Source organism: Chiloscyllium plagiosum, chromosome 17, assembly GCF_004010195.1.
Source record: "Chiloscyllium plagiosum isolate BGI_BamShark_2017 chromosome 17, ASM401019v2, whole genome shotgun sequence".
NCBI classification, from domain to species: Eukaryota; Metazoa; Chordata; class Chondrichthyes; order Orectolobiformes; family Hemiscylliidae; genus Chiloscyllium; species Chiloscyllium plagiosum.
In genome coordinates, this window is record NC_057726.1 from 68,711,921 (window position 1) to 68,736,074 (window position 24,154).

Genomic DNA, 24,154 nt, shown 5'->3' on the forward strand with positions numbered 1-24,154 from the left:
CCAGACCGACAGTAATGTGGTTAACTGGCAACTGCCCTCTGGGACGGGCAATGAATGCTGGCTTGCCCACATCCCATGACTGAATTTTAAAACTGAAAATGGCTTGCATGTAGGCCAGACCAGGTAAAGATGGCAGATTTCCTTCCCTAAACGGTATTAGTGACTCAGGTGAGTTTTTACAACAATTGACAATTCCAGATTCTTTTGTGAATGAATACAGATTCCACCATCTCCTATAGGGGAATTCAAATTCAGATCCCCAGACGGTATAGATCACTGGGTTACCCATCTAGCGATAATACCACAACACCATTAGTTCCCTGTTGTGAAGCACTTGATCACAAGCGATCAGCATAACACTGCTCGCCTACAAACTTCAGGTCTCTTGATTGAGTTACCGGGAGTTGCTGTCATCTGCAGCCATTACAACATTGATGAGAGGTCAGAGCAAGAAGGAGCCTACAAAGAGGATCAATCCATTTTGGGTATTAGCAGTTTAAAGGAGCTGTCAGAACTGTATTCCTTCATCTTGATGTCTACTCAGATGTGACTACCTCTCTGTAATGATGAAGAAGACTTTGTTATTGAGAGGAGTTGCAGGGAGGTAGTCACACCTCACGTAAAAGAAGAAGGTAGATGGGTTACCGTCAGGGGATGGAAAGGGAACCGGCAGACAGTGCAGGTATAGCCCTGTGACCGTTCCCCACAACAGCAAGTATACTGTTTTGGATACTGTTGTGGGGGGGTGAGCTTACCGGGGTAAGCAATGGGGTATAGGTCTCTGGCACAGAGTCAGTCCCTGTTTTTTTCAGAAGGGAAGGGGCAAGAGCAGCAGAGCATTAATCATTGGGGACTCCATAGTTCGGGGGACAGATAGTAGGTTCTGTGGGGACAACAGACATTCACGGTTGGTGTGTTGCTTCCCAGGTGCCAGGATTCGTGATGTCTTGGATCGTGTTTTCGGAATCCTTGAGGTGGAGGGGGAGCAGCCCCAAGTCATGGTCCACATAGGCACCAATGACATAGGTAGGAAAAGGGATGGGGATTTAAGACAGAAATTCAGGGAGCTAGGGTGGAAGCTTAGTGCTGGAACAAATAGAGTTGTAATAGATTAGATTAGATTACTTCCAGTTTGGAAACAGGCCCTTCGGCCCAACAAGTCCACACCGACCCTCCGAAGAGAAATCCACCAAGACCCATTCCCCTACATTTACCCCTTCACCTAACACTATGGGCAATTCAGCATGGCCATTCACCTGACCTGCACATTTGTGGACTGTGGGAGGAAACCGGAGCACCTGGAAGAAACCCACGCAGACACGGGGAGAATGTGCAAACTCCACACAGTCAGTTGCCTGAGGCGGGAATTGAACCCGGGTCTCTGGTCATCTCTGGTTTGTTGCCCGTGCCACGTGCTTGCAAGGTGAGGAATAGGGAGAGAGAGGAGTTGAACATGTGACTACACGAATGGTGCAGGAGGGAGGGTTTTGGATTCCTGGAGAATTGGGGCTCTTTCTGGGGTAGGTGGGACCTCTACAAACAGGATGGTCTACACCTGAACCAGAGGGGTACCAATATCCTGGGGGTGGGAAATTTTCTAATACTCATCGGGTGGGTTTAAACTAATTCAGCAGGGGGATGAGAACCGAAATTGTAATTTGAGTATACGAGAGGTTGAGAGTAGGGAAGTCAGAACTAAGATTTCAAGATCGCAAGAAGGCACCGGCAAGCAAGAAGTTGGTTTGAAGTGTGTCAACTGCAGGTGCATCCAGAATAAGGTGGGTGAACTTGCAGCATGGGTTGGTGCCTGAGGTTTCAATGTTGTGGCCATTTCAGAGACACGGATATAGCAGGGGCAGGAATAGTTGTTGAAGATTCTGGGATTTAGATGTTTCAGCAAGACCAGAGAAGATGGTAAAAGAGGGGGTGGTGTGGACTGTTAGTCAAGGACAGTATTATGGTGGCAGAAAGGACATTTGAGGACTCGTCTACTGAGGTAGGATGGGCTGTGATTAAAAACAGGAAAGGAGCGTTTACCCTGTTGGGAGTTTTCTGTCGGCCTCCAAATAGTTCCAGAGATGTAGAGGATATGATAGCAAAGATGATCTTCGAATAGGAGCAGGGGTGACAGAGTAGTTGTTATGGGGACTTTAAGTTTCAAATATTGACTGGGAATACTATAGTTCAAGTACTTTAGATGGGTCAGTTTTTGTCCAATGTGTGCAGAACACAGTATGTAGACAGGTGAACAAGGGGTGAGGCCACATTAGATTTGTTACTGGATAATGGTCCCGGCCAGGTGTTAGATTTGGAGGTAGGTGAGCACTTTGGTGATAGTGACCACAATTCAGTTATGTCTACTTTAGAGATGAAAAGGGACAGGTATATACCACAGGGCAAGAGTTATAGCTGTGGGAAAGGTAATTATGATGCGATTAGGCAAGATTTAGGATGCATAGGATGGGGAAGGAAACTGCAGGGGATGGGCACAATTGAAAAGTGGAGCTTATTCAAGGAACAGCTACTCTGTGTCCTTGATAAGTATGTATCTGGCAGGCAGGGAGAAAGCTGCTGAGCATGGGAGCCACGGTTTACTAAGGAAGTTGAATCTCTTGTCAAGAGGAAGAAGAAGGCTTATATTAGGATGAGATGTGATGACTGTTAGGATGCTTGAGAGTTACAAGTTAGCCAGGAAAGACCTAAAGAGAGAGCTAAGAAGAGCCAGGAGGGGACATGAGAAGCCACTGGCAGATAGGATCAAGGAAATCCCTAAGGCTTTCTATGGGTATATCATGAATAAAAGAATGACTACAGTAAGATTAGGGCCAATCAAGCATAGTAGTGGCAAGTTGTGCATGGAGTCAGAGGACATGGGGAAGCGCTAAATGAATATTTTTTGTCAGTATTCATACTAGAAAAAGACAATGTGGTCGAGGAGAATACTGAGAAACAGGCTAATAGACTAGATGGGATTGAGGTTCATAAGGAGGAGATGTTGGCAATTCTGGAAAGTGTAATAATAGGTAAGTTACTGGGCTGGATGGGATTTATCCTAGGATTCTCTGGGAAGCCAGGGAGGAGATTGCAGAGCCTTTGGCTTTGATCTTTATGTCATCATTATTGGAAGGAATGATGCCAGAAGACTGGAGGATAGCAAATGTCGTCCCCATGTTCACGAAGGGGAGTAGAGACAACCCTGGTAATTATCAACCAGGGAGCCTTACTTCGGGTGTGGGCAAAGTTTTGGAAAGGATAATAAAAGATAGGATTTATAATCATCTAGAGAGGAATATGTTGATTAGGGATAGTCAACATGGTTTTGTGAAGCATAGGTCATGCCTCACAAACCTTATTGAGTTCTTTGAGAAGGTGACAAACAGATAGATGAGGGTAAAGCTATTGGTATAGTGTATATAGATTTCAGTAAGGCGTTTGATAAGGTTCCCCACGATAGGCTATTACACAAAATATGGAGGCATGGGATTGAGGGTGATTTAACGGTTTGGATCAGAAATTGACTAACTGAAAGAAGACATAGGGTGGTGGTAGATGGGAAATATTCATTGTGGAGTTCAGTTACTAGTGATGTACCACAAAGATCTGATTTGTGTCCACTGCTGTCATTTTATAAATGATCTAGATGAGGGCGTAGAAGGATGGCTCAGTAAATTTACCAATGACACTAAGGTTGGTGGAGATGTAGATAGTGCTGAAGGACGTTGTAGGTTACAGAGGGACATAGATAAGCTGCAGAGCTGGGCTGAGAGGTGGCAAATGGAGTTTCATGCGGAAAATTATGAGGTGATTCAGTTTGGTAGGAGTAGCAGGAATACAGAGTACCGGGCTAATGATAAGATTCTTGGTTGTGTAGGTGAGCACAGAGATCTTGATGTTCAGGTACATAGATCCTTGAAAGTTGCCATCCAGGTTGGTAGGGTTGCTAAGAAGGCATACGGTGTGTTAGCTTTTATTGGTAGAGGGATTGAGTTTCGGAGCCATGAGGTCATGTTGCAGCTGTACAAAACTCTGCTGCGGCAGCACTTGGAGTAATGCGCATGGTTCTGGTCACAGCATTATAGGAAGGATGTGGAAGCTTTGGAGAAGGTTCAGCAGAGAGTTACTAGGATGTTGCCTGGTATGGAGGGAAGGTCTTGCGAGAAAAGGCTGAGGGACTTATGGCTGTTTTCATTAGAGAGAAGCAGGTTGAGAGGCAACTTAATTGAGACATAGAAGATAATCAGAGGGTTAGATGGGGTGGACAGTGAGAGCCTTTTTCCTCGGATGGTAATGGCTAGCACAAGGGGACATAGCTTTAAATTGAAGGGTGATAGATATAGGACAGATGTCAGAAGTAGTTTTTTCACTCAGAGAGTAGTAGGGGCATGGAACGCACTGCCCGCAACAGTCGTCGACTCGCCAACTTTAAGGGCATTCACATGGTCATTGCATAGGCCTATGGACGAGAATGGAATAGAGTAGGTTAGATGGACTTCAGATTGGTTCCACAGGTCTGTGCAACTTCGAGGGTCAGAGGGCCTGTACTGCGCTCTAATGTTCTATGTTCTATGTTGTGTGCATCAGTCACTATTCATCCAGTAAGGCTGTAGGCTGGGTCATCATTGAATCAGAGAATCATAGAGTCGTGGCTTTGTTCAGCACAGAAATAGACCCTTTGGTCCAACTCAACCAAGCCAACCAGATATCCTAAACTAATCTAGTCCCATCTGCCATCATTTAGCCTGTATCCCTCTGAACATTTCCTATTTATGTACCCATCCAGATGCCTTTTAAATGTTGTAATTATACCCATCTGCACCTTTCTCTGGCATCTCACTTGATATATGCATCACCCTTTATGTGAAAAAGTTGCTTCTTAGATCCCTTTTAAGTCTTTCCCCTCTGACTTTAAATCTATGCTCTCTAATTTTGGAGCCTAGGAAAAAGACCTTGGCTATTTGCCCTAGTCATGCCCCTCATGATTTTATAAACTTCTATAAGTTTAAAGTTTAAAGTTTAAAAACATCTTTCCTGTCACAGGGAGACTAGAAATTAATACTATCTTCCAAAAGTGGCCCCACCAATATCCTGTCACAGCTGCAACATAACATCCTAACTCCTCAACCAAATGCCTTCTTCACTCCCCTGTCTACCTGTGACTCCACTTTCAACAAACCTGCACCCCAAGGTCTCTTTGCTTGGCAGTACTCCCCAGGACCTTACCATTAAGTGCAGGAGATGGATCAGCTGAAAGGCCCTGTCAACCACAATGGGGAGGGGAGAAAGGTCATGACCGAGGCATCCCAGAGGAAGGTGGCAACTTCAGAATGGATGTGACAAGGACAGAGGAACTGGGAGAATGGAATGGAATTCCTGAGGGTGTGAAGAAGTGGATGAGTACTTGACGGATTACTCCTGGCAATTGGGATTTGCACCTCCATGATGGAGCAGGGAGAATCAGAGACCACAGTGAACGTGGAACAGTTCCTGGTAAGTGGAGTAACTCTCTCTCCTTTGTCACAGGTTCTATGACAGCAAGACCAGCCACGGAGTGGTGGAGAGTTGGTATAACCAGCAGGCCACAAGCAACTTCACCAGCAGCAGAATGACAGCAAGAGACAAAAAACTGAAAACTGATTTAGGTAAATGTGTCTGAGCAGGTAAGGTATGGGTCACAGTGACTCAAGCGACTGTGAGTTACCAGGTAGGGTATGAGTCACAGTGACTTGGTGAGTGTAAGTTACCATGTAAGGTATGAGTCACAGTGGCTTGGTGAGTTACCAGAGTGATTCTTTTTAAGTCCCTTGTGGAATGTGGGTGTCTCTGGCTAGGCCAGCGTTTATTGCCTGTCACCAGTTGCCCTTGAGAAATTGATAGTGGTGTGAGTCCCAGGGCGAATGTGAAGAATGATGACTGTGCTGAGTGTGAGTCACTCAGATTTGGTTTATAAACTGCATTACACTATTCTTACTTATAGACTGTGAACAATGTGTAGGAGGAACAATAATGTAAGTAATAATGACTGTGCCAAGTATAGGTCCCAGGGTGAGTGCGAGTAATAGTGACTGTGCTAAGTGTGCATCTCAGAGTGAGTGTAGATAGTAGTGACTGGGCTAAGTGTGGGTCCCAGTGTGAGTATGTGTAATAGTGACTGGGCTAAATGCCTCACTGAGTTTAAGGTAATAGTATATTACGTGATGGCTATCTTCCACAGGCACTGTCCACTCAATCCTTAGCTGTGCCTCTGAATTGTCCTCCAGTGGGATTCTGCAGTGCCTGTATACAGGCAGGTGATCAGCTGAAAATCAAATTACTCTGCTCCACTGAATATAAACATCCATACCATCAGTTCCAACATTACACATTTGACAAAACTAATACATTTACAACTCTGGGTAAGAATCTAGCTGGACCTTAAAATAAAAGAGGTAGAGAAGTGATTGCATTGAATACAGTTTAATTATGTCAGTCAGTGTTTAGTGTGCAGGTTTGATGTTTTCTGTCTTAGCATATTGATAGATTGTGAAGATGTAAAATGGAAGAGGCATCAGATTAAGAAGGTATAATTGTTAAGTGATGACACTTATAATCTTGAATTAATGAAATCAGTGAAGTACTGATATTTTGCACTAAATATTTAATACAACACATCTCTCTGACTCAGATTTTGTTTTGAAATTGTGTTACACTATACTTACTTATAGACTGTGATACAATGTGTGGGAGGACCAATAATGGTGGCTGCAGTTACTCATTTAAGTGCTAATTTTTGACTATCATTCATGTATCATTTGTCACAATGGTGGGTGATGATTTTCTGCTCAATGCAAACAATTTTTCAGATGCTTTCTCCTCCGGATCACAGTTTCTCTTTACTCGCATACTTTGAGCATAATCTTCACACGTATTGGCTTCTTTCCCCACAAAGAGGTGTTACAATTGACGAAAACACCCCAAGAAACTAACCAGACACCCTGAAAGCAACAACTGCAATGTTGGAGACCTGAGGAAAGATGGCTATTGGATAGACGTGTCAGCTCACTAGACTCAATGAGCTGCGACTCAGGATGAAGGCTGTTGGCACAATGCTATTTAAATGTAAGATTGACAGGGCCTGGTCGAGTTAGTGTGGGAGAGATTAGCCATCTCCTTGTCCAGTTAAAGGAATCGCTTGTAGTTAAAGAGGTGTAGTGAGTTAGTTATTAGCTGCCAATGATATTGAGATGATCAACACAGTTCCTGGGGAGAACCAAATGTTGGGTGCCACTCCATTGAGACCTGAAGCTGCTCTGTCCTGAAGTATCATCATAGTGGGTGATGCTTTTGTCACTCCACAATATTAACCCTTTCAGGCCATTGTGACTTGCTTTCTTTCCTCAGAACTTTGAGTGTGGTAGTTGGGACATCATGTTGAGGTTGTACAGGACATTGAAGACGCCGCTTCAGGAGTACTGTGTGCAGTTCTGATTCTCTGTTATAGGAAGCTGGAGAGAATTCAGAAAAGATTTACCAGGATGTTGCTGGGAATGGAGGGCTTGAGTTATAGGGAGAGGCTGAATAGGCTGAGATTTCTTTCCCTGGAGCATCAGAGACTTAGGGATGACCTTATTCAGATTTATAAAATCATGAGGGACATGGATAAGATGAATAATCAAGGTTTGTTTTTCCCAGGTTGGGGGATTTCAAGACTAGGGGGCATATTTTTAAGGTGAGAGGAGAAAGGTTTTAAAAAATCACAAAGGGCAATGTTTTTACACAGAAAGTGGTTTGTGTAAGGAATGAACTTACAGAGGAAATGGTGGATGCAGGTACAGTTATAACATTTAAAAGACATTTGGTTAAGTACATGATTAAAACATGTTTGGAGAGATATCACAGGCAGGTGAGACTAGTTCAGTTTGGGAGCATGGTTGGCATGGACTGGTTGGACCGAAGGGTCTGTTTCTGTGCTGTATGACTGTATGACCATTGTGGACTAACAGAATGGTAAGGTTTAAGGAGGATCTTAAAAAAGAAGAGGAGACAAAGCAGAGAAGTATCAAGAAAGGATTCCAGAGCTCAGTAGCAAGAAGTGAAAAGGGTTCCAGAGCCATTGGTTTTGGGATGATGGATGTTGGGGCAGACATTTGAAGAACTAGAGGAGGTGGTAGATAAAAGGAGGATTGAAGCACTGAAGGGATTTGAACATGATTTTTACATGGATTTTATGAGTTTGTCTGGGTCAGTATGATATCAGTAGCAAGCAACAAAATTATCACACTCTGTATTTGTGGCATTATCTGTCCTGGGAGTGTTTGATGAGGACAGTGTAGAAGAAGTTTTACATTGTATCTAACCCCATACTGTCCCTGTCCTGTGAGTGTTTGATGGGGGACAGTGTAGAGGATGTTTCACTCTGTATCTTACTCTGTATCATAATAAACAATTCCAGGAAGGCTGAAGGAGAAAATTTGATGAGTGCAGGGCAGGAGAAATACTGAACCAGGGAACCAGAGCAGTATCACACCAGTCCACTCACAGAGATACGGTGGAAGCATTTTGTGTGTTTTTTTTTCTGGATGGGAATGTTTCTAACCAGGAGGTTTGTGTTTGTTTTCCCCATCAGCTCTCCCAGCCGGTAGGGAAGAAGGACTTGAATCGCAGATCAACAGATTGGCTGAACTGATTGGCCGCCTGGAGAATAAGGTAAGAGCAGAGGAGGCCCGATCTCCAATAACTGCCTTTTTGCTTGTCGATGGTCCTGATGAGAAAGATTGTGACTCAGTCAGCTACAGTCATGTCACCATGTCAGGAGGGTCAGGTTTGGGGGCGCGGTGGCTCAGTGGTTAGCACTGTTGCCGGGTACCAGGGACCCGGGTTCAATTCTGCTTTTGAGTGACTGCTGTGTGAAGTTTTCACAGTCTCCCTGTGTCTGCATGGGCTTCTTCTCACAGTCCAAAAATGTGCAGGTGAGGTGGGTTGGCCATGCTAATTTACTAGATGTGAGCCTGCTCCTCAGATGCTGCCTGACCTACTGTGCTTTTCCAGCACCACTCTAATCTAGACTCTGATTTCCAGCATCTACAATCCTCGCTTTTGCCATGCTAAATTGCTCCATAGTGTCCAGGGTTGTGCAGACTAGGTGGGTTAGCCATGGGAAAGATAGGGTAGGGTAGGTGGGATGCCCTTTGGAGCTTTGCAATGGGCTGAATGGCCTGCTTCCACACTGTAGGGATTCTGAAGTCCCAGTCCAGGATTCAAACGCAGGCTGCAGTACTGAAGGAATGTTGCAATGCCAGCGATGTGAGCTTTCAAATGAAATAATAATCTGAGTCCCTGTGTACCCTCTCAGATAGACAGAACAGATCTCAGGGCACACTGTCAATTGCCAGAGGGCTTCTCTCCAGTGTCATTGCTAACATTTATCTTCTAATCAAAATCTGAAATACAAGTTGTGGAAGCTTGCTGTGCACAAATTAGTTAGAGTCATAGAAATATACAGCATGGAAACAAACCCTTCGGTCCAATTCGTCCATGATGACCAGATATCCAAACCTAATCTAATCCCATTTGCCAGCGCTTGGCCCATATCCTTCTAAACCATTCCTATTCATGTAACATTCAAGATGCCTTTTAAATGTTATAATTGTAACAGTCTCCACCACTTTCTCTGGCAGCTTGTTCCATACATGCACAACCCTTTACATGAAAAGGTTGCACCTTAGGTCCGTTTTAAATCCTTTCCCCCTCACTCTAAACTATGCCCTCTAGTTCTGGACTCTCCCAAAACAGGAAAAGACCTTGTCTATTTACCCTATCCATGCCCCTCATGATTTTATAAACCTCTATAATGTCACCCCTTGGTTAGCACTGTTGCCTTATAGCACCAGGGACTCGGGTTCAATTCTGCTTTTGAGTGACTGCTGTGTGAAGTTTGCACAGTCTCCCTGTGTCTGCATGGGCTTCCTCTCACAGTCCAAAAATGTGCAGGTGAGGTGGGTTGGCCATGCTAAATTGCTAGATGTGAACCTGCTCCTCAGATGCTGCCTGACCTACTGTGCTTTTCCAGCACCACTCTAATCTAGTCTGGACTCTCCCAAAACAGGGAAAAGACCTTGTCTATTTACCCTATCCATGCCCCTCATGATTTTATAAACCTCTATAATGTCACCCCTCAGCCTCTGGTGCTCCTGGAAAACAGCCCCAGCCTGTTCAGCGTCTCGCGATAGCTCAGATCTTCCAACCCTGGCAACATCCTTGTAAATCTTTTCTGAACCCTTTCCAGTTTCACAACATCTTTCCGATAGGAGGGAGAGCAGAATTACACACAATATTTCACAGTGGCCTAACCAATGTCCTGTACAGCCGCAACATGACCTCCCAACTCCTGTACTCAATGCTCTGACCAATAAAAGAAAGCATACCAAACGCCTTCTTCACTATCCTATCTACCACTTTCAAGGAGCTACGAACCTGCACTCCAAGGTCTCTTTGTTCAATTACACTCACCAGGACCTTACCATTCAGAGTATAAGTCCTACCCTGATTTGCCTTTCCAAACTGAAGTACCTCGCATTTATCTAAATTAAATTCCATTGGCCACTCCTCAGCCCATTGACCCATCTGATCAAGAACCTATTGTAGTCTGAGGTAACCTTCTTCGCTGTCCACTACACCTCCAATTTTGATGTCATCTACAAACTTACAAACCATACCTCCTAAAGTTGCCACATTCTAGCAGTGACTGCACTTCCAAAGACCCTTATTAACTGCAAAATGCTTTAGGATGTCCGGTGGTTACAAACGGTGCTGTGTAAATACACAGCATTTCAGTCTCAGCCGCAGCAGTTTTGAGACGCTCATGTTTGGGTAAGGGAGGAGTGGAACATTTAATTCAAAAATAGTCCTTCAGGTCCACTCAGAAAGATAGTTCTCTCACTCGTGGGCCGCCATTAAACTCAATGGAGCCGGAGGTTCTTTCAACATGGCTCCCGAAAATGCAGAGAACCGTCCTGCCCCACTCCCACACTGTCCTCCCCAAGGACACACTTCCCTCACCAGCTCAGACCCCTTCTTTTAATGAAACCCCTGTAGAACGGATCTCTCCGATAAGAAAGGAGACTCCCGCTCACGTACAGTAAACCTGGTCGTCCCCCCCTCTCACATGAATCGCACAGCACTCTTTGGCAATTCTCCCTGATTGCCTGGCAAACTTTACTCCTCCAGCACAGTGGCTCAGCTGTTAGCACTGCTGCCTCACAGTGCCAGGGACCCAGGTTCGATTCCAGCCTTGGATGACTGTCTGTGTGGAGTTTGCACATTCTCCCCGTGTCTGCGTGTGCTTCAGCGTGGTGCTGTGGTTTCCTCCCGCAGTCTACAGATGTCCAGGTCAGATGGATTGGCCATGGGAAATTGCCCTTGGGATGTTCAGGCTCTTTGGAGGGTCAGTGCAGACATGATGGACAGAATGGCCTCTTCTGCATTGTTGTGTTTCTATGATTCTACTGCCACAGTAAGTGAAATGTGGGTTTGGCTATTTAGCTGTTGTGGGATCTTACTGTGCATTCATATGCCACTGTGGTTGGTTGCTATGTTACAAAAGTGACTACACTTCAAAGAATGAACTGAGCCTTAGTTATATTCTGTTGAGATGGAAATGTGTTGCTGGAAAAGCGCAGCAGGTCAGGCAGCATCTAGGGAACAGGAGAATCGACGTTTCGGGCATTAGCCCTTCTTCAGGAATCTCCTTATATTCTGTTGAAATGATCCAGAGTAGAGAAAGCACTTATTGAATACAGTTCCCACTACAGCTTATGTTAAACACAGCACAAGGTGCCAGAGTAAAGCTTCCTTTATAATGTCCCCATCAAGCACTCCCAGCACAGGAATTTAATGGGGTTAGATGCAGAGCAACTCTTCCTCTACAGTGTCCCCTTCAAACACTTCCGGGGTAGAGATAGCACAAGGTTCCAGACAGAGTAAATCTGCCTCTACACTATCCCCATCAAACAGTCATATGACAGGGATGGCAGTGGATTAGATACAAGGTAAAGCTCCCTCATCAAATACTCCCAAGACAGGGATAGCATTGAGTTTGATACAGAGTAAAGCATCTACTACTGATTTAAACTGAAAATAAAGCTCTCTCTACACTGACTCCATCACAAATCCTGCAGGACAGGTACAGCACAGAGTTAGATACAGAAGAAAGCTCCCTCTACACTGTCCCTATCAACCACTCCCAGGACAGGACCGTACATGGTTACATAGAGTGTAAATCTGTCTCTCTTCTTTCAACCTGAAAGTAAAGCTGTCTGTACACTGTCCCAATCAAACACTCCCAGGCTTGAGCTTCATCATCTGAAGAATACACTCCTATCCACAATTGGTTCTTTTTATGTGCCTGGTGCTACTTTATTTGAGTGAAATCATCGATCTTTGCTGAATTTGAGCAGTTTGTTGCTGAGAGCTCGTACCTGTAGTGAATTCAATGGCGATCTTCCAAAGCCGTTGTAGAATCTATATAATCAGAGGGAGCAACTCAGTTCATGTGAAACATTCATATTGAAGGAGGAACATGAGGGTCAGGAGGCCATATATCTTAAAATACACCAGGAGGAAGTGAGTAGGAAAGGACTCTGGAAATATCGATCTGGTTTGTACAAACATCCTTGAAGGAGCAATGTCAAAGACAGGACAGTGAGATAGCTTTTACCCACGTAGGAGCAATGAAGCAAAGGCAGGTCTCAGCTGAAATCCGAATGCTCGGAATAGTTTGGGCCGAGATGAGGAGAAATTTCTTTATTCAGAGAGTGGCGAGCCTGCGGAATTCTCTGCCACAGAAAGCAGTTGAGTCCAAAACACTGACTGTTTTAAAGAAGGAGATAGATATAATTCTTAGGGCAAAAGGGATCAAAGAGTATGGGGAGAAAGAGAGAACAGGGGATATTGCCGTGACTGTGGGTATGTTCACCGAGCTGAAAAGTTGATTTGCAGACGTTTTGTCCCCTGTCTGGGTGACATGTTCAGTGCTTTGGAGCCTCCTGTGTAGAGCTGTGGTACTGTGTCTTGTGGAATCTATTTGGTTCCGTTTCTGCTGCTGCCGGTTGCTGGTTCTGGTCGTTTATTGTCATAGCCGGTATATTCCGAAGCAGCAGGAACGGAGGCGAAGAAGTTTCAGAAGACACAGTACCGCAGCACCCCACAGGAGGCTCCCAAGCACTGAAGCTGTCACCCAGACAGGGGACGAAACATCTGCAAATCAACCTCTCAGCTTGGCAAACACATCCACAACCACAGCAACCGGCACCTGAGCTACGAATCTTTACTCAAACCTTGAACAGGGGACCGTGTTGGATGATCATATTTAATAGTAGAGCAGGCTTGAAGGGCCGAATGGCCTAGTCCTGTTCCTGTTTTCTCTCTTTCTATTTTTGGGCTGATTAGGAAAACTCAACATTGTGAAAGGCAGGTCACCTTGGGTGGTTTGACTGAAATGTTTAAGGAACTCTTGGTGAGGAGCCATTAAGCATAGAATGTTCATGTGCTGACTTTCACAAGGCATTTGATGAGACTTGGAATAAGACATAGCCTCAAAAGGAGCTGGTTAAAAGAACTGAAAAGAAAGAACTCTGGTCACCCCGTAGCAGTTATCACCACTGCATTTGCAAAACGCTTGAACAGTGGAAATCTTCAAAAGAAGTGAAATCAAGCCTTTTCTGAACAGCCTCATTATATTTAATGATGTGAAACTCAAAGTGTTCCTTTCATCTGATGAAGGATAAATCACATGAAGGATAAAAGAAAACTTTTCACTTTCAGTGTCTGAAATTACTTTTTGAACTGTAATGGGTACAGATAGTAATGTTCATTACGAGCCGGCACTGTTAGCCCCTTGCAGCTATGTTATCTGCCAACTCTGGGACTCCAACATTTTATCCTGTCTCTGTTACTGCAATCCCATGCGACTATTTCTACACTAGACTTTCACTGGAATCACCCATATTCAGTGCGGCTGTTAACCCTCAGGAATGGACCTTGGGCGGTACGGTGCCTCAGTGGTTAGCACTGCTGCCTCACATCCGATGAAGGCAAGCATACCATATGCTTTCTTGACCACTCTATCCACCTGCGCAGCCACCTTCAGGGTACAATAGACCTGAACTCCCAGATCTCTCTGCTCATCAAATTTTCCCAAGGCTCTTCTGTTTACCGTATAGTTCACTCTAGAATTAGACCTTCCAAAATGCATCACTTCCTTTGTCCGGATTGAACTCCATCTGCAACTTCTCCCCCCAACTCTCCAGTCTATCTGTATTGTCCTGTATTCTTTGACAGTCCCCTATGCTTTCTGCTACTCCTCCAATCCTCATGTCAGCTGCAAACTTACTGATCAGATCAACAATACCCTCGTCCAGATTATTTATGTATATCACAACAACAGTGGCCCCAGCACTGATCCCTGTGGAACACCACTAGTCACCTTTCTCCATTTTGAGAAACTCCCTTCAACTACTACTCTCTGTCTCCTGTTGCTCAACCAGTTCTTTATCCACCTAGCTAGAACACCCTGCACACCATGTGACTTCACTTTTTCCTTTAGTCTACCATGGGGAACCTTATCAAATGCCTTACTAAAGTCCATGTATATGACATCTACAGCCCTTCCTTCATCTATCAACTTGGTCACTTCCATTAAGTTGGTAAGGCACAATCTCCCCCGCACAAATCCATGTTGCCTATCACTGATAAGCCTATTGTCTTCCAAATATAGATAGATTCTATTTCTCAGTACCTACTCCAGCAACTTTCCCACCACTGACGTAAGGCTCACTAGTCTGTAGTTACCTGGAGTATCCTTACTACCCTTCTTGAACAGGAAGACAACATTAGCAAATCTCCAGTCCTCCAGCACTTCACCTGTGTTTAAGGATGCTACAAATATATCTGTCAGGTCCCCAGCTATTTCCTCTGTCACCTCTGTCAACAACCTGGGATAGATCCCATCCGGTTCTGGAGATTTGTCCACCTTAATATCCTTTAACCTACCCAACACATCCTTCCTCCTTATGTTAACATGATCCAGAGTAAACAAACTTCTATCTCTAATCTCAACATTCATCATGTCACTCTCCTCAGTGAACACTGATTCAAAGTAATCACTGGGAATCTCACCCGTTTTCTCAGGTTCGACACACAACCTTAGAAACATCCTTTAGTGGACCAATCCCACAACAACGAGCACCCGAGCTACAAATCTTCTCCCAAACTTTGAATCCTTTCTCTAGTTACCCTCTTGCTTCTTATATATGAATAAATGGCCTTGGGATTCTCCTTAATTCTGCTCACTAAAGTTATATCATGACCCCTTTTAGCCCACTTGATTCCTTGTTTAACATTGGTCCTACTCTCCCAATATTCCTCCAAAGCCCGTTCTGTTCTTAGCTGTCTGGACTTTATATATGCTTCCCTTTTCCTCCTGGGTAGTCACACAATTTCTCCTGTCAGCCACGGTTCATGAACCTTGCCTTTCCTATCCCTTGTTTTCAAAGTGACATGCCTATCTGCACTATCTTTGAAAGCCTCCCACATATCAAATGTGGACTTCCCTTCAAATATCTGCCCCCAATCCACATTTCTCAGCTGCTGCCGAATTTTGATATAATTGGCCTTGGCCCAGTTTAGTACTCATCCCTTCGAACCACTCTCATCTTTGACTATGAGTATTCTAAAACTTACAGAATTGTGGTCACTATTTCCAAAGAAATCCCCGACCGCAACTTCTACCACCTGGTCTGGCTCATTCCCCAACACCAGGTCCAATATGGCCCCTTCACTCGTCGGACTATTGACATCCTGCTCTAGAAAACTTTCCTGGATGCTCCTTACAAATTCTCCTCCATCCAGACCTCTGAAACTAAATTTATCCTAGTCAATGCTGGGAAAATTAAAATCTCCCATCACCACCATCCTGTTGCCTCTATATCTTTCCATAATATGTTTACCTATTTGTTCTTTTACCTCACATTCACTGTTAGGAAGCTTGTAGTACAGCCCCAACAATGTAACTGTACCCTTTTTGTTTTTTAGTTCTACCCATAATGCATCACTGCTCGCGTCCTCCATAGTGTCCTCCTTTAGCACAGCTGTGATATCATCCCTGACCAGCAATGCAACTTCCCCCCCTCCGCTTTTACTTCCTCCCTGTCCTGTCTGAAGCATCTATATCCTGGAACATTTAGTTGCCAATCATTCCTGTTGAAAGGCTTTTGCCCAAAACTTCGATTTTCCTGCTCCTCGGATGCTGCCTGATCTGCCGTGCTTTTCCAGCATAACTCTAATCTTGACTCTAGTTGTCAATCATGCCCTTCCTTCAACCAAGTCTCTGTGATCACAGTAACATCATACTCCCAGGTACCTATCCACCCCTAAGTTTATCTGCCTTACCCACTATACTCCTTGCATTAAAGTATATGCACTTCAGACCACTAGTTCCTTTGCATTCATCTGCTCTCTGCCTGTTCATCCCCTTGGTAATGCTAACTTCATGATCCTGTTCCTTACAGTGTCTCGTTTCCACCTCACTGTCTACCAGTCTTCTCTTCCGGTTCCCAGTCCCCTGCCACATTAGTTTAAATCCTCCCCAACAGCAATCGCAAAAACTATCCCAAGGAAATTAGTTCCAGTCTGGTTCAGGTTAGACCATCCAATTTGTAATAGTCCCACCTTCCCCAGAATTGGTCCCAATGTCCCAGAAATCTGAACCCCTGCCTCCTACACCATTCCTCAAGCCATGTGTTCATCGTGCCTATTCTTTCATTTCTACCCTGACTAGCAAGTGGCACTGGTAGCAATCCTGAGATCACTATCTTTGAGGTCCTCCTCTTTAACCTCTCTCCTATCTCCCTGAGTTCTGCTTATCTCGTTTTTTACTTATATAGTTGGTGCCTATGCGCACCAAGACAACTGGCTGCTCACCCTCCCCTTTCAGAATGCTTTGCAGCCGATTGGTGACATCCCTGACCTGAGCACCTGGGAGACAACATACCATCCGAGAGTCCCGTTTTCGGCCACAGAACCGCCTATCTACTCCCCTTCACAATAGACTCCCGTATGACTATGGCCATACGAGTCTTTTTCCCGCCCTTCTGAACAGCAGTGTCCGCCACGGTGCCATGATCCTGGAAATTGCTGGCCTTCCCTGGTGAGCCATCTCACCCAACAGTATCCAAAATGGTATACCTGCTTGGGAGAGAAATGATCGCAGGGGAAACCTGCACTGCCTTCCTGCTCTTTCTCTGCATTTTGGTCACCCATTCACTGTCTCCCTCAGCAATTCTAACCTGCGGTGTGACCAGTTCACTAAATCTGCTATCCACGGCCTCCTCAGCATCGCGGATGCTCCACAGTGAGTCCATCCGCAGCTCCAGAGCCGTCATGTGGTCAAACAGGACCTGCAGCTGGACACACTTCTGGCAAGTGTAAGAGTCAGGAACGTCAGCCACGTCCCTGAGCTCCCACATCAAGCAAGAGGCACATGCCACAGGTCTGAGGTCCTCTGCTATTGTAAGCCTTAGCTTTAACTCAACTAACTAATACCAAACAATGCACTTAAATATATAAAAGAAACAAAGAGTCTTACCTTGCAGAGTCCTTTTCTTCTGATTAGAGGAGAGGGGTGGGAGGGAGATACTACACATGTAGTATCTCAGGTTTAGCTGCTGCCCAAATATATACTAAGTCCTTATCTTCCCGGCAACCACCTGGTCCCAACGTCACCTCCGCTCTGTCTCCCGCTGCTTCCGGACAGGATAAAGGCCTGACTGCAGACTCAGATTAATGTGGTTGACTCTCAACTGCCCTGTGAAATGGCCTAGCAAGCCACTCAGTTCAAGGGCAGCTAGGGATGGGCAATAAACGCCGGCCAGCCTGGTGATACCAAAAGTTCCGTGAGTGAATGAAAAATGGCACACGAGTCCATTTGTGTTAAATGCAGACGTGTACGATACAATTTTCACTGAGAACCATCAAACTCTCTGTTCTCCATGGTGTGACAACATTCTGGTGACAAACTCCATCCCCACCTGCCTCCTCGGGCAGACCCCAGGGGATTGTTTCGAGGCTGAGCAGAAGTGATCCAGGCAGTGTCCTGTTCAATATTTATCTCTCGACTGGCTTCACTGAAACTGTTGCTCTTGTCACCGTGGTGGTGGTGTTTGTGGGATCTTGCTGTGCACCTCCTGACTGCCATATTCCCCACGCTGCAGTGATGGCTGCATTCTGTCAGTTGTTAATGCTCTTTGGAATGTCTTGGAAATCGCTGCACAAATTCTTCACTTATTCTCATCAGAATAATTATGGGGCCTGTAAGAGACAGTTAGCTGCTCAAGGTCCCTCTTCTGAGGTTCTCTTCCCAAAGACAGGTCCCACCTTCCACAACACAACAACCTCCACTGACAGTAAGGCACGGAGGCAGCTCCCGACTCCACAGGCTGCACGGTGGCTCAGTGGTTAGCGCTGCTGCCTCACAGCGCCAGGGATCAGGTTCGATTCCAGCCTCAGACAACTGTCTGTGTGGAGTTTACACATTCTCCCCCGTGTCTGCGTGGGTTTCCTCTGGGTGCTCCGGTTTCCTCCCACAATCCAAAGACGTATTGGTGAGGTGGATTGGCCATGCTAAATTGTCCATGGTGTTCAGGGATGTACAGGTTAGATGGGTTAGCCATGGGAAGTACAGGGTTACAGGGATAGAGTAGGGAGATGGTTCTGGGAGTGATGCTCTTCAGAGGGTTGGTGTGAATTCAATGGGCCAGTTGGCCTGCTTCCACACTGTAGGGATTCTATGATCTTGTGGCTGACCAGAAATCTGTCCTGTCCTTGCTGCTTGTCATCGACATGTGTTGGTAGAACTTCCAAAGTCGAAACTCAACCTTCTGGCTGTATTGTGAACACACATCCCATCATGGTTTTGGTCAATCATCTCACTCACTGCAGGTGTCCCTCAAGGTAACGTCCTAGGCCCAACCATCTTCAACTGCATCATCAATGGTTGCACAATGTTCAACTCCACTCGTGACTCCTTAGATACTAATCTGTTCATGTTTGAATGGGCTAAAAGGTAGCAAGTAATATTCACAACATACAAATGCCAGGCAATGACCATTTCCAATAAGAAGGAACATACGCATTGCGCCTTGACATTCAATGGCATCACCGTCGCTGAATCCCCAACCATCAACATCCTGGGGTTACCATTGACTAGATTGAACTGGACTCACCATATAAATGCAGTGGCTATAATCACAAGTCATAGGCGAGGAATCTTGCAATGAGTAACCTGCCTCCTGACTCCCTAAAGCTTGTCTTTAAGATACAAGTCAGAACTGTGATGGAATACACCCCACTTGCCTGGATGCGTACAGCTCCAACAACTTAACACTATCCAGGACAAAGCAGCTGCTTGATTGGCACCATATCCACACATAGTCAGTCCTTCCCTCACCAACGCAGCAGTGTCCGCTAGTTAGGAGATGCACTGCAGAAATTCACCAAGGCTCCTTAGACAGTACTTTCCAAACCCACAACCACAGCCATCTAGAAGTCCAAGAGCAGCAGATACATGGGAACACCACTCACCATTCTGACTTGGAAATATATCGCTGTTCCTTCACTGTCATCGGATCAAGATCCTGGAATCTCCCAACAGCATTGTGGGTGTACCTACACCAAATGGACTGAGACAGTTCAAGAAGACAGCACACCACCACTTCCTCAAGGACAATTAGGGATAGGCAATAAACGCTGGCCCAGACAGCGATGCCCACATCCCCTGAGTGAATTTTTCAGAAAGGTGCTGGAGCGAGACTTGAACACGGAGCCTGTGTTCTAGAGGCAGAGATAGCTACACACTGAACCACATGGCTTCCTTCTCAAGATTAGCCCTTCCAAATGTTCTAGTTCTCAGAGTTTAATATGCTGATCACCTTCTTTCTACTGATTTCAACCAACAACAACCCTCCCCATCCCAGTCTTAGCCTAACACAGCAGTACGAGATTCCTTTTCAAACCCTACCCAATTTTACAAACTGTTGACATGCATGCTTTGAGTCGAGTCAGATGTGCAGTGAAATCATTGGAAGTGCAAACTCCCTAATTCTCCATGAACAGCCCATGAGATGAGGTTCTCGATTTGTTTCTCGAAATGATCACCACAGGCCTTGAGCCGGGGCAAGGACCCATCTCAAACGGCAACCCACTGTGTGCCAGGCTGTGCCACCTGCTGTGTTGTTTGTGGCTGTCAAAACCAGAGAAAATAAATAATTGTCATTAATCTCTCAATTAACAATTTTAATCTCAGTTAATCTTGGCTCTAATTGCACAGTTAATTGGTACAATTACAGCATCAATCTCTCGCAAATTTATTTCATTGCTGAGGGTCTGCTATTAATACACAGATGATATAGAAAACAGGAACTCAGCAGATTATTATGAAAAATATTCTTGTGATACTGCTGCACAGTTTGACATTAAATATAATTAATCAACTTTCCATCCAATTAACTATGAGACGGTTTTAAAAATAAATAGATTCCAAATTCACAAGTTCTTTCCAGTTACCTGGAACCTTATTTGATATTAATCCTTTGACATCAGCCTACTTGAGCTAAATTAATGTTCATATTTGCTTCATAGAAACGCAGCATTGTTACATCACTGGAGGTTGTTCAGTCCATTGTGAGCATCGTTACTGAGTAACTCTTGACTTTTTCCCCATATTTATTGCACATTAGTTCTATTCAAATAACCCCAAATGTCCCCTTTAATGCCTCAATTGAATGTTCCTCCATCACATTTCCAGCCTTTTCATTCCCTAATTTGTCAGATTTTTCAGCTTTGCTTTCTTTCTCTTTTTGCCTATCCGCACAGATGGTTCTCTGTTCTACTTTCATTCATCGAAAGTAACTTGGTGTCTCCATGTCTGACCACCTCACTCTCCCCTTTCCTCCTTTTATCATCTAGTAACAAGGGCAAGCCGTGCCTTTATCAAATTTCTCATCCCCTGCTTACACGTGTTCCCCCATTTAGGCAGCAGTTGCTGATGAGTACAGCACAGAGGATTCATATGGAAATTGCATCTTTAACTTCCAGGACAAAAAAAAAACCCAGAGGTATAGTCAGTGAAATAAGGAAGTCGAGACCCTTTGTTGATTGACCCCTGTATAATTTTGAGCTGCTCCTCTTATTAATGTGCTAGAAATTTCAATTGCCAAAATACAACTGTTAATTAATGCAGAAATTAAGAAATTTACTGACAGTCCCTCATGTAATTTGAATAGAATGACATCTCCGGAGTGTCAAGTGTTGAGAGGGCAAAATGAGTGGAATGTCAGGAATTTTGAAGGGGCGGGGTCTCTATTCTCCTGCCGTGGTAACAAAAAAAAGATGAAGGCAGATTGTGATCAGAATAGTGATAGATTGGGCTAGGGAGAGCAAAGAGAATTGTACCCCAGTTAATGCAGGTAGAGCAGGTGAAGAAGGTAAGTGGTATGTTGGCCTTCACAGCAAGAGGATTCAAGTACAGAAACAGGGATGTCTTGCTGTAATTGTACAGGGCCTTGGTATTGTGCGCAATTTTAGTCTCCTTATCGGAGGAAGGAATGGGGAGAATGCAGCAAAGGTTCACCAGACTATTTCCTGAGATGGTGGGACTGACATATGAAGAGAGACTAGATCAGTTGGGATTATATTTGCTGGAGTTTAAAAGAATGGACGGGATACATGCAGGAAGGATATTCCCAACAGTGGGGGAGTCCAGAACCAGGGGTCACATTCAAAGGGTGTGGGGTAAGCCATTTAGCACTGAGGTTAGGAGAAATGTCTTCACCCAGAGAGTGGTGAGCCTGTAGAATTCACTATTACAGAAGGAAGTTGAAACCAGAACATCATAGGATTTCAAGAATGAATTGGAGATAGCACTTGGAGCTAAAACCATGAATGGATATTGGGGGAAAACTGGGAACAGTCTATTGAATTAGACGATCAGCCATGATCATATTGAATAGCAGAGCAGGTTTGTAGGGCCGAATGGCCTACTCCTGCTTCTATTTTCTATATTTCTTCACTGCCAAAACTTGGGGAACGTATAAATGGACACATCTTCATGTTTTTTAGTGGCATTCAGGAGAATCTGAATGTGATGTTTATATATTTGTGATTTTTCAACGTGACCTCCCTTCTATTACTATTCCATCCAAGCTACTAGCTTGCAATGAAAACTGAATTGATGCACACACCTTTAGGAATTAAATGCTTTGATATGGCATTTAACAAGCCAGACATTTTATGAGTTAAATATTTCAATTCCAATATTGTGCATAAAAATCCATTTGGGACAAGGATTTAAGTTTCCCCAGTCAAAAGTTGCAGCAGTGACCTGTCTGTCAACTTCTGTAGGATCTTTCCAATCCAGTACAAATTGGGATTATTGCTGGACGCATCTGGCTGATCACTGCCTTTGGAGATCAGTGTAGTCTTTAACAGATCTGCACTGCTCTGGTGAGAAATCCTGCAAGATGAGGCAATATGGGGGGGGGGGGGGGCGGCGGGGGGGGGAGAAGGAGAAGGAAGAGATTACAATGACATGTGCAATTACTCAGTTGTAGTTTTAAAAAATCTCTACCTTTTCATTATAAAGCAGTATGTATCAATCAAGGCAGAAAAAAGGTTTTCAAAGATTTGCTTTTATAATACACCATCATTGCAAGAATAATATGCAAGCAAACCTATTGGGAAAATCCAAAGTTCAGAATGATCAATGCTTCTTTGGAAGACTTAGGGGTTAAAACTTCAATGATACCTTCATTGAACTATTCCAGTTGTGTCTCTGCAAAATCAATTAGCTGTTATTCTGTCTCTCTCTTTTTTTCCTGCCATCTTGGTCGTGGTCTGATAACAGCAGTCTTTGTTGTGACTTCCCCTTTCTTTAACATTGGCATCTACAATTGCGGGAAACGTTGCATTTTCTTCCAGAATCTGAGATAAAAATAACAATCGCAGAATTATCATATCACACAGCACTGAAGGAGGCCACAAGGTCCATTCTGCTTGTACTGATACTTTGAAATAGCAATCCGCAGGTTCCAAAGCCCTGCGTTTACCCCAGAGTTGTTTTCTTTTGTGTTAGGTTTACAATTGACTCTCGTATTTTGCTATCTGCTGTTTTTGACAATGTATTCAAATTTGTAACAACTCACTGCGTAGAAAAAAACTCCCATCATCAATTGCAACTGCACACCCTCTGCTTTAGTTTAACCAAGCAGAGGTGATGAATAGAGGTGTGCCTGGGAGATCAGTGTGTTCTTGGTGAAGTGAGGTGCTTGATGTCTTCATTGTGGGACTCCTCTCCTGATTGGGGGATCCCTGTTGAAGTTTACCTCCACCCTCCTCCCAGTGTCACCTCTTCCTCCTTACAACACCCTTTGTTCACCTGTCTGTTGTATCAGAACGACTGGTACAGAGACAGGGTTGAAAAATGTGTTGCTGGAAAAGCGCAGCAGGTCAGGCAGCATCCAAGGAGCAGGAGAATCGACGTTTTGGTCATAAGCCCGTCTTCAGGCTTATGACCGAAACGTCAATTCTCCTGCTCCTTGGATGCTGCCTGACCTGCTGCGCTTTTCCAGCAACACATTTTTTAGCTCTGATCTCCAGCATCTGCAGTCCTCACTTTCTCCCACAGAGACAGGGTTTCATAGAACATAGAATAATACAGCACAGGACCAGACCCTTTGGCTCTCCAAGTTTGCATCATCACAAGTTGCCCTTCCATACTAAAACTGCCTTCACTTAGAGGATCCATATCCCTCTATTCCCATCCGATTCATATATTCATCCAGGTGCTTCTTGAATGCTGCTATTGTATCTGCTTCCACCATCTCCTCTGGTAACACGTTCCAGACACTCACCACTCTTTGTGTGCAAAATGTGCCTCACACGTTTCTTTTAAACATTCCCCCCTTGCACCTTGAACCTGTGTCACCTCGTAATTGACCCCTCCACCCTGGGGAAAAGCCTCGTACTTTTCACTCTATCTATGCCATTCACAATCTTATAAACTTCTATCAGGTCACCCCTTGACCTCTTGTGACCAGTGAAAACAAACCCAGTCTATCCAAACTTTCTT

At 44.6% G+C, this 24,154-nt stretch overlaps 1 protein-coding gene across 2 annotated transcripts in view; it reads left to right on the forward strand.

The window, feature by feature from the left end:
• Nucleotides 1–24,154, forward strand: part of necab2 (N-terminal EF-hand calcium binding protein 2) — a 155,137-nt gene that overhangs the window by 95,725 nt on the left and 35,258 nt on the right. For both annotated transcript variants that reach the window (XM_043707376.1, XM_043707377.1), the window contains exons 7-8: nucleotides 5,521–5,639; nucleotides 8,603–8,682. In XM_043707376.1, the coding sequence (XP_043563311.1) occupies nucleotides 5,521–5,639; nucleotides 8,603–8,682 (199 nt within the window). The remainder of the gene's footprint in view (nucleotides 1–5,520; nucleotides 5,640–8,602; nucleotides 8,683–24,154) is intronic.